This window comes from Cibotium barometz, chromosome 46, assembly GCF_041138505.1.
Source record: "Cibotium barometz isolate CiBa-2024 chromosome 46, ASM4113850v1, whole genome shotgun sequence".
NCBI classification, from domain to species: domain Eukaryota; kingdom Viridiplantae; phylum Streptophyta; class Polypodiopsida; order Cyatheales; family Cibotiaceae; genus Cibotium; species Cibotium barometz.
This window is the reverse complement of record NC_141091.1, coordinates 3,706,415-3,717,480: the sequence shown is the minus strand read 5'-3', so window position 1 is coordinate 3,717,480 and position 11,066 is coordinate 3,706,415. Positions and strand designations below refer to the sequence as shown.

Here is an 11,066-nt window from a genome sequence, read left to right as displayed (position 1 = left end):
ATAGATGGGATTTCCTTTGTAAAATTCTGAACAAGATCAAAAAATGTGGTGGGGTATTAGAGGTTGTGAGAAAGTCGGGTGTGGGTGTGATATATGTTGTTGGTCTGACTTTCAATAGTTAATATATATACTTTATTGTTAAAAAAAAACTTCAAAATACCATGAGAACCTTCAGAAAGAACCATACGATTTGGACATTCTATACGAATTATAAAAAAAAAGACTTTGGTTCCATTATTAACGGGATGCCGCATTCATACAAAGAGTCATCAGGGCCATCTGAGATCCCAGAGGAGAGAACAATTTCTGTGACAAGCCAGACTGGATCATAGGTCTAAACTGATCCCGAGATGTAGCGAAAATGGAACTGTTGACCTCTTGCTGCCCACAACCGCAGGCATCTGAAGCAGCTTCCTCAACATCGTCAAAAACCGACCGCTTATGGAAAGGTCGCTCCAAATGGCGGGACAATCGAAAGAACCAAGTAAGTGCGAATGTTCTACACGGAACTCTGCCAATTTGGGTGACATTTGAACCTGTGATATCGTTTGCGTATGTTGCAGACAAAGCCAAGGGCTCTAAATTCGAGCCAAAAACTTACCAGGGAATCGCTGTGGATGGACAACTGGGACAATCCAAGCTGGGTTAAAGAAGACATGCGTAGACTCGAGAAAACAGCAGAAGAGCCTTGTGCGAGCGAGGGAACGCTCAAAGCACAGCAACAGGCGATGAACCGCCACAGCAACACTGACAACAGGAGTCGTTGTGGTTGGGTTCAGAAGCTTAGCTTAGAGGAGGTTCTCGTTGCTTTGGAAGCAGGGGTGCAACCCCAGCCTTCCGTTGAGGACTTTGTGTGCATCTTGCACAAATGCCGGAAAGAGAAAAACCGAGGGTATGCTCTGCGTTTGCATGCCTACATGCGCAAAACTGGGCTGGAAGTTCATAATTCGCTTGGGAACTACCTTGTCCCCATATTGGTGGAAGTTGGAAGCATGTGCGATGCTCAGAACGTTTTTGGCAGGTTGGAGTATCGGAATGAAATCTCATGGACTTCTCTCATCACAGGTTACATCAAATATGGGAAGCCACACCATGCTCTCATCCTCTACCAGAACATGCGAGAGGACAATTCTGTACTTCCTAATGGATATACTTTTGTGGCCATCCTGAAGGCCTGCACTAACCTGAAAGATCTGGAAAGAGGCCGTGAGATACATGCTGAGATTGCCAGAAAGGGGTTGCTAGAAAAAGATCTTTTTGTTGGCAACACCTTGGTTGATATGTATGCCAAAATTGGATCGCTTGCAAAAGCACAGGAGGTTTTTGACAGCCTGCCTGTTCGAGATGTAGTCTCGTGGAATACACTGATCGCTGGATATGCTGAACACGGGCATGGTGAGGAAGCACTCCACTGCTTTGAACAAATGCAAATCCAGGGTGTCTCTCCAAACACTGTCACATATATTTGCAGCTTGAGAGCTTGTTGTGCCATAGGAGCCACGGAGAAGGGCCAACAAATACATGCTGAGATTGCAAGAAAAGGGTTGCAAGAAAGAGACCTTTTTGTTGGCAACGCACTGGTTGATATGTATGCCAAATGTGGCTTGCTTGCAAAAGCACAGGAAGTGTTTGACAAGCTTCCAGTTCCAGATGTAGTCTCGTGGACTGCACTAATCTCAGGATACGTTGAACATGGTCATGGTAAGGAAGCACTGAACTGTTTCGAACAGATGCAATGTGAGGGCATCTCTCCAGATGCTGTCACATTTCTTTGTATCTTGAAAGCATGTGGCAGCATAGGAGCTACAGATAAGGGCCGAGAATTACATTCTGAGGTTGCTAAAAAAGGGTTGATGGAAAGAGACCACCTTGTCGGCAATGCTTTGGTGGATATGTATGCCAAATGTGGTTCGCTTGTAGAATCGCAGGCAGTGTTTGACAAGCTTCTAGTTCGAGACATAGTCTCGTGGAATGCTTTACTTGCTGGATATGCTGAACATGGGCATAGTGAGGATGCACTCAGTTGTTTTGAACAGATGCAAATCCAGCGCGTCTCTCCAAATGCTGTCACGCTTGTTTGCATCTTGAAAGCTTGTTGCAGCATAGGAGCTACAGACAAGTGCCGAGGTTTACACGCTGAGATTGTGAGAAAAGGACTTTTGGAAAAAGACCTTCCTGTTGGCAATGCATTGGTTGATGCGTATGCCAAATGTGGCTTGCTTGCAGAAGCCACCGAAGTGTTTGACAAGCTTCCAGTTCGAGATGTAGTCTCGTGGAATGTACTAATTGGAGGATATGCTGAATCCAGGCATGATCAGGAAGCTTTCAGTTGTTTTGAACAAATGCAAATCCAGGGCTTCTCTCCAGATGCTGTCACGCTTGTTTGCATTTTGAAAGCTTGTGGCAGCATGGGAGCCACAGACAAGGGCAATGAATTACATGCTGAGATTGCCAAGAAAGGGTTGTTGGAAAGAGATCTTGTTGGCAAAGCGTTGGTTGATATGTATGTCAAATGTGGCTCCCTTGCAAAAGCACAGGAAGTGTTCGAGAAGCTTCCAGTTCGAGATGTAGTCTTGTGGACTGCACTAATCACAGGATATGCCCAACTTGGAGACAGTGAAATCGTCTTTCATCTCTTTGATAGAATGATAGGAGATGGTATAAAGCCAAATCTGGTCACATTCTTTAGTGTTCTCAATGCTTGCTGTCACGCAGGACTAGTGGATAAGGGGGAAACATATTTTCAGGCCATGAGCAGAGACTATGGTATCCTTCCCACTCTTGAGCACCACACTTGCATGGTTGATCTCCTTGGCCGTGCAGGCCAATTAGACAAGGCAGTAGCAATAATCAAGAAGATGCCGTTTTATCCTGATCTTGCAGTGTGGCATATCATGTTGGGTGCTTGCCAAAAGTGGGGCAATGTAGAGCTTGGAAGACTTGCTTTTGAACATGCAGTGCAACTGGATGAAAACAATGCTATAGCTTATATATGTATGTCGAACATCTATGCAGATGCTGACATGCAGGAGGACGCAAACAGTGTTGAGGCAATGAGAATAAAAAAACAAGCGTGGAAGAAGCCAGGACATAGTTGGTGGAATTACGGGTTCATTTTTGATTGGGGAGAAAGGACATTCTTAAAGCAGAATATAAACATTCAAAGCTACTCAAAATGAGGGAAGGAGGGTATTGTCCCGGGTTTGTGCTTGCTGTGATGTGGGTAGACTGAGAAGTTGGCACTTGCATTTACCCTACTTGATACACCCTCCTGGTTGCTAATGAATGCCATTTGGTTGTGGTAATCCATCAAGGATAGAGCAGCGAAGAATTCTTGCCTGTTTTCATAGCTGCCTAAAAGCTAGCTGGTGGTATAGAATAACGGTTAAACTGGTGGTTTAACAGGCTTAAGATAAAGCATTCACCCATAGCGACGGGGGGCTGAATGTATAAAACTTTACTGCCACTTAAACCATTACATGAAAGAGTACTTTGAGGTTGAAACCCTTGTACACACAGTAAACGATAAGGACTGAGGACCAAGTACAAAAAAATGACTGCGTGCAAGTACACAGAAAATTTAAACTATTCATTCGATAGCCAAGGTGGTCGGCTATTAATTTTGAGTAGCATCATAGCTGCCTCCACCTGATGGACAGCTACCCTGCCAAGGCTCTTTATGTACCATTTCCAAAATGTAGTCAACCACTGCCAGCTTTGGACCCCAGTCTGTCATGCTAGAAACTTGTTGCAGTAAGCTCCGTATGGCTCTAGTGCATCGGTCCTATGTGAATAGTATTCCACACTGCCTTATTGCTATTTTATAACTTCTCTGATGACTCTCTAATAAGGTGATCTAATCTTCTGTGTGTGTTATCCTCAGTCAGTTGGACGATCAAAGGTTCCATCAAACCATTAGATGTTTACTTAAAAGGCTCCATGGAGCTGTGCTTTACTGACTTTCCAGAGCTTCACACAGCATGGCTTTGCTTCTTCAATAGACCTGGAAGGTTGTCAAACATCTGGTCTTGAATGGAAAACCACTTCTTTGTACTGATGCATCTGCCATTATTGGTGCGGCTTTTAAATCCTCCAAATTGGCCACATTGATATCAGAACATACTCCCTTTGGGAAGTCTGCCCTGTACAAGTTGTACAGTGCAGACTCAGCCTATCTGACATTTGGTTCAGTAATTCAATTAACACATAAGGTCCTTCGTTGAGTCCCTTGTGACTAAAAATGTGACGATTTTTGGAAATGCAAATAATCCATCTAACACATGCATTGCCATCAGTGATTTTTACCGCTTGTTGATGGATTGATAATTTCCCATGCCCTTTGCTGCTTGTTGATGGATGCAACAGAAAAGTGATCCAATTAAACTTAAAAATCAAACTATGTTGCCAGTAGTTGCAAATCCAATCAATGAATCTGTTGGCAATGCTTTTAGTAGAGTAGAATTTCCAAAAAAAGGTGGAAGAATTATAAGGACATTATTCTCTTATTTTTAAAAACAATATAATACTTCATAAAGCGCGAAGGTTTCAGAATTACAAAAGAGCTTAACGGTAGTTAGAAACGAGCTAACTTAAATCTATGAAGTTAAAGCTTCTTTATAAAGTCTGGACGTAAACTCAGACTAGACTGTATGGTCTGATTTTGATGTTCCTTTTTTTTTTCTTTTAATATATTTCCAGCTCTTTCAAAAAAAACTTAATTACGATTAAATCTAATTCTAGAGAAAGCATCTCTTTCTAAAGAAAAGAACATTATTTTCCGCATCCCATTCCTAATCCAAAGAACAATAAACTTGTCCTTCTTGCTGCCGACTACTTCTTCAATTTCTCCAAATACCGGGGAGGTCCTATACGTAGCTTGTGTGAAGCTCTTGGAATCAAAAGGGCTCTGTGGGCATAGAGATGGTCGGCATTGGTTTAGTAGGGTTCTTGTCTCTTACGTTCTCATGGAGGCATTATACATGCCTTTATTCCAACATTTGGAAAAGGTCTTCATACCCCTAAACTGTATTGCAAAAATTTATCACAAAAAGGGTAAATCTCTAGAAGTTCCCAAAATCAATCATTTGCTGGTTATTTTTTCATATTTGCACACTTGAAAGTTCCCCAAAATCATTCAAAATAACTTCCCTAAATACAAATCTTAGAGGACCTATTTGAGATGGTTCTTGGTTTAACTCAAAATTCAAGTGAAAGAAAGTCCCAAAAACCTTCTTCAAAACTCTAATTTTAGAGAGGTGTTTCTTGAAAATTTATGGTTCCTCAACACCCCAAAACCCTCTACTCTTGATCCTTGTTCTAATACAAAAGATGATTTTAAGAAATATATTCTATAGCACTAGATATAAGCTCACAAACTTTCCCTCAAAGCTAAAATAAACAAATTGATTTGTATCCCATAGACATGAAATTGTAGAGTTTGCCAAGATGACACATGGCGGGGGTAGAAGAAAACCCTAGAAAGATTATCCCACATGCCTTGGTTTTGTTCTTGGGACCCCCCTATATAGCGTAAAAGGGGATTCTCTTTATCTTCAACAAGTGTGAGAGAAAGTGAGTGCTCTTGACCCCTTTGTGTTGCTTGTGGTCTATGGTCGTGTGTACTGTTGGCTATCTAACGTGGCCCTCCTTGTCACCACATGCTACTCTTGGGTATAGCATGTATGCCACCTCTGATCATTGTGAAGCCCATGTTGGAGGTGCCTTGTTACCTTGCTAAGAGTGTTGGGCCTTTGGTATGTATGTCACCTCTAATCATCGTGAAGCCCATGAAACAGGTAGGGTAGTGCCTGGTGGCTAAGTATGCATGTTAGTACTAGACATACGTGGCTTCAAATGCCTTGTTCCCTTACTATGGGTATTGAGCCTTGGTGTTGAGATATCGAGCTCAACTGGTGTTGCGGACATTAACGACCTGCTTGCTGGGTGATAGCTTCCACAGTTATGCCACTGGGCACAGTTGGTGAGATTATAGTTGATATACTGGCTGTGTGATAACCACATTTGTATTACTAGAGTAAGGCATAGTTATAGCTCCAGCTCATATAGTTATAGCGCCAGCTCATATAGTCGAGTTCACACTATGGAAGGACCGTTGTATGTCATAGTAGGAGAGTACTTTCCCTTATAGTATGTACTCTTATCTCTTTAGTTTATAGTTGTAAGAAGATAGAAGAAAATTCAACCATCCATCTCTCTTGTGTTTTGCTCTCTCTCTCTCTCTCTCTCTCTCTCTCTCTCTCTCTCTCTTGTGTGTGTGTGTGCTTGTTTGCAAGGAACTCAAGCTCTCCCTCTCCCCCACATTCTCTTTACTTGCACCCCCCCCTCTCCTTAGATTCCTTGTGAAGCTTGAGCTAATGAGCTTGGTTGTGGCTAGTCACAATTCCCCCCAACCCCCGTCCCCCCACCCCCAATTTTTATGGAGAATGGATCACAAAATTTAGTAGAGGTTCCCTCACAATTAACGGTTTTCATTTAGTTAAATTAAGCACGAATCTACTTAGTTACAAAAGTGATGGTGAGAGGCAAAGGTTGCAGCCCACAAGTGGTGAGATGAATAAAGAGAATCCAACTCTTAATGAGTCCTTTTATGCTGGTTGATCCTTCACAAGATCACACACTACTTTGTATGGATGGGTGTCAAATGATAGGACAACCCACACACTTTGGTAAGTTTCCCATACACTTACAAGGTGCCCAACTTATAAGGTGTCCACACTTCATTAATGGAAGGTTGTCTTATTTATAAGTGTGCAATTTCTAAGATGTGGTAGCTAGAGGGGAAAAAGCTATGAGTGTTGTATAATCTGTGACCTCCTCTTCAAGCTATGAGTGTTGTATAAGCCTCTATATTTGGTTAAGCACTATATACTGTTGTACATCTAGTTTTGTGGGAACTTTATCAACCATTTCTTTATGTGGGATCACTAAGAAGGATTGGAAGATTGGCCCATGTGTTGTGTTGATTATTATGGGAAGGTTTATCCATTATATTTGAAGTATTTGGAATACTTTCTTGAAGATTTTGAAAGATCCAAAAGGTTTTCTTATGAAGATATGTGAAGACTTGCAAATCAACTCCAAATGGATTGTATCAACTACAATCCAAGAAATAAGGTTGCTGAAGGTTTTGGAAGATATGTGGACTTGCAAATCAACTCCAAATGGATTGTATCAACTACAATCAAGAAATAAGGTTGCAAAAGGTTTTGGAAGTGATTATGTTTGGTGGTGCACTCAAATTTTGGAGTTTCCTAAGATGAATGAAGAACTTTCTCTACTATACTACCCTTTCTCTACTTGGAGTTGCCTAGGATGGATGGAGAGCTTTCTCTATTGTAGTACCCTTCCTCTGGTTGGAGTTGCCTAGCATGAATGAAGAGCTTGTCCATGTGATGGAGAGTATTGTTGACATATACATAGGCAGTCATGTGTGTGAACACACTTAGGACCGCCGGGGCACTTTTTTCCTCTTTAGGAGGTTTTTTCCCCCGGCTTGTATATACGCCCATCTTTCTAGGGCTAACTTATCTTTGTACATTGACACAATCTAATACACTTTGTGTTGTGTGCATTCTTGCTTCTTCTTCTCCAAGCTTTGTGTGCTTTCCTGCAACCCTAATTCCAACAATTGGTATCAGAGCAGGCATCGGCTCCCAGGGCTACGCCGCCAGCACACCCTCCAACTCACGTTCTCCAATTGAGGTGAGCTTTCACGAGCGCTTCTAGGTCCCTATACTCTGCAAATAAACCCGTAGGGCTATGCGTTCTCAGAAATCGCATCTGAGGTCGTTTCGGGCTCCGTTTTTGCATTTCAAGTTCTGCACGGGTGTTTTCGTCATTTTCTGCAGAAATTTCGACAGTGCAGTTTTCTGCAAAACAGGCATACGTATTCTATTGTGGCCCATGCTACATAGCACGAGTTGTTTTCTGTTCAGTCTTTGCTTCATTACAGGTAGCTTTTGCATCAGTTTCAGTCAGTGGCCATGGCTGATAACAGCAATGATGTATTTCGCATGTTGTCTGCTGAAGACAAACTGGATGGAGACAGCAACTACCCACTTTGGGCATACATGATGCAGCATGTTTTGGTTGCAAAAGAAGTGTGGAACATTGTGCAGGGTACGGATGTACGTCCAGGTTTTGTGAATGTAGGATCTGTTGAGGATGTTGCAGGTTCTAGCAGCTCTACTATTGCTACTGTTTTACCCACTATCTGAACAAGCTCGTTGGGATGGTAAAGATGCGCAGGCTCATGCCTTGATTGCACTTTCTGTCAAACGTAACATCACCCCACATATTCGTTCAGCTAAAACAGCAAAACATGCTTGGGATATTCTAGCTGGTTTGTATGCAGGTCGTAACGAGGCAAAAATCGCTTACCTGCGTAAAGAGCTAGAATTGAAGATTATGCAAGAAGATGATGACATGAATGTTTTTCTTGCTGAGATTAAAGATCTCAAATAACAGTTGATTTCTGCAAGTGATATTATTCCTGATCATTCTCTTGTGCAGACTGTTCTTGATGCTTTACCTGAGACATATCAGACTTTTGCTTCCACGTGGAGACTTCTTAATGAGGACAGACCTGATGCTGTCAAGTATGATACTTTAGTCAACAAACTCTTGCAAGAAGCGCAGTCCAGGCAAAACAGGGCCAGGCAGCAGCGTGCAGTTGATCAAGCATTTATTGCTGCCCAGCAGCAGAGAAGAAGTGGTGAGGCAGCCCCTTCCACTGTTTCTTCTCCTATTAGTAGGTCTACAACTTCTTCTCCTTCCACAGGTAGCAACAATAAGTCTGAGAAGGCTCTTGATAAAGGTGCAGTTGATCAAGCATTTATTGCTGCCCAGCAGCAGAGAAGAAGTGGTAAGGCAGCCCCTTCCACTGTTTCTTCTCCTATTAGTAGGTCTACAACTTCTTCTCCTTCCACAGGTAGCAACAATAAGTCTGAGAAGGCTCTTGATAAAGGCAAGAAAAAGACCAGGTGCAACTATTGTAAGGCAAATGATCATGTCATTAAGAATTGCCCTAAGCTAAAGGCTAAAGTCTGAGAAGGCTCTTGATAAAGGCAAGAAAAAGACCAGGTGCAACTATTGTAAGGCAAATGATCATGTCATTAAGAATTGCCCTAAGCTAAAGGCTAAAGAGGCAAAGAAGAAAGAGTCAAATGCAGCCACAATAGCGGATGCTTCTACAAATACAGATTCTACAAATATTGTGCAGGATACAGAATGGGTGTTTAGCGTGTATTGCCAGTATGACCCATCTGTACATGATGCATGTTTGGCAGTTTCTGTTGACTCTCATGTATGGTATTTTGATAGTGGTGCTACAAAGCACATTACCTCGCATCGTGATATGTTCACTTCTCTTGAGGCTGTCCCTAATGGGAATACTATCACATGTGCCAATAATGCTTCTTACCCAGTGAAGGGCATTGGTAAAATTATGCTTACTTCTCTTGAGGCTGTCCCTAATGGGAATACTGTCACATGTGCCAATAATGCTTCTTACCCAGTGAAGGGCATTGGTAAAATTATGCTTACTGCTGCAAATGGCAGCGCTTTCACACCTCTTCATGCATCTTCTTACGCTACTGCAAAAAGAGAGAGAGAGAGAGAGAGAGGGAGAGAGAGCTGTATTAACGTCTACTAAAGGTGATGCCCTAGGACAGAAAGAGATGCATTTGATACTCCTTACAATGAAGAAACCATGGGTGTGAGAGCGGAGAGAGAAACCATGGGTCAGAGAGATAGAGAGAGAAAGGAAATTGTGCACTACCATGTGTAGCATGAGGAGAAAGATAACTAAAAAAAAGAGGATTTAACCATATATTTTGCTAGGAAAAAGGCACATGTAGCAATCCATTAATAAACAATGCACATTTCATGCTAATTAATTGAAAACAAGGTTCGTGTATGAGTGTATGCATACATTCACATAGAGCTAATTGCGAGTGTATAATAAAATCACATGCCAAGGCCAAAAACTAAGGCATGCAAATCTTAGGCTCAATGGAATGCTTTGTATGTGCCAGGGATAAAGAAGAATCTATTGTCTGTCTCTGCGCGCTTGCTAGACTTGGACTTGTAGTCAAATTTGTGGATGATAGATGTACTGTTCATGATTTGACTTCTGATGATACGATTATTGTATCTGGCACCTTGTTTCGTGGGCTGTATAGGCTCAATTCTTATGAAAAGTGTGTGGAAGATTTAGCAAACGCAGTTTCTGATGAAAAGGCAGTTTCAGATGCAAAACTATGGCATGCTCGTTTTGGTCATCTGAACTTTGCTAGTTTGCTGCGTTTGCAGAAATTGATATGGTTGCTTCATTGCCCCCTCTTGAGGCACCATTGAAACATGTTTGTGAAGGCTGTATTTTGGGCAAAATGCAGCGTTCTGTGTTTCCAAAGGATGGTTCTGTGCGGGCCACTCGCAAATTGCAGCTTGTACATAGTGATGTATGTGGGCCTATGCAAACTCCGTCATTTGGTAAACACTTGTACTTCGTGACTTTCATTGATGATTACTTAAGGCATGCATGGGTATATCCACTGAAGGCAAAGTCCGAAGTGTTTTTGTGCTTCAAACAGCGTATGCTTATGGTTGAAAATGTATCCAATTGTACTGTGGGCACCCTCCGTTCTGATCGAGGGGGGGAGTACATGTCTAAAGAGTTTGATGCATTTCTGGCTAGTCGTGGGATAAAACACCAATGTACAGTGCCGTATACCCCTCAGCAAAATGGTGTTGCTGAGAGGAAGAACAGGTCACTTATGGAGATGGCACGATGTATGGTCAAGAGCCAAGCTTTGCCACATGCGTTTTGGCTTGAGGCTGTCATGTGTGCTGCATATGTACTCAACAGGTGTCCCACTAAGGCCTTGCAGTCTATTACTCCATACGAAGCTTGGCATGGCAGGAAGTCTTCTATTAGTCACTTGCGTGTCTTTGGTTGCTTGGCCTATGCTTTAGTGCCTATGCAACAACGCAGGAAATTGGATGATAAGGCTGTCAAATGTATTTTTGTTGGTTATAGTGCTGAG

General features: G+C 42.3%; 1 protein-coding gene across 1 annotated transcript; it reads left to right on the top strand.

The window, feature by feature from the left end:
• The first annotated feature begins 241 nt into the window (after window positions 1-241).
• On the top strand, window positions 242-3,882 carry LOC147611822 (pentatricopeptide repeat-containing protein At3g16610-like). The gene is made up of 2 exons (XM_086783663.1): window positions 242-484; window positions 564-3,882. Exons 1-2 carry the CDS (start codon window positions 362-364, stop codon window positions 3,177-3,179), a joined length of 2,739 nt encoding a protein of 912 aa, XP_086639789.1. The 5' UTR covers window positions 242-361; the 3' UTR covers window positions 3,180-3,882.
• Window positions 3,883-11,066: the final 7,184 nt, after the last annotated feature.

What these genes read in the sequence shown, in the direction of transcription:
- LOC147611822 (XM_086783663.1), top strand. Translation starts at nt 362, where the DNA reads ATGGAACTGTTGACCTCTTGCTGCCCACAACCGCAGGCATCTGAAGCA. An exon ending in GGGACAATCGAAAGAACCAA is followed by an intron (nt 485 to 563) that starts GTAAGTGCGAAT and finishes CGTATGTTGCAG; the next exon opens with ACAAAGCCAAGGGCTCTAAA.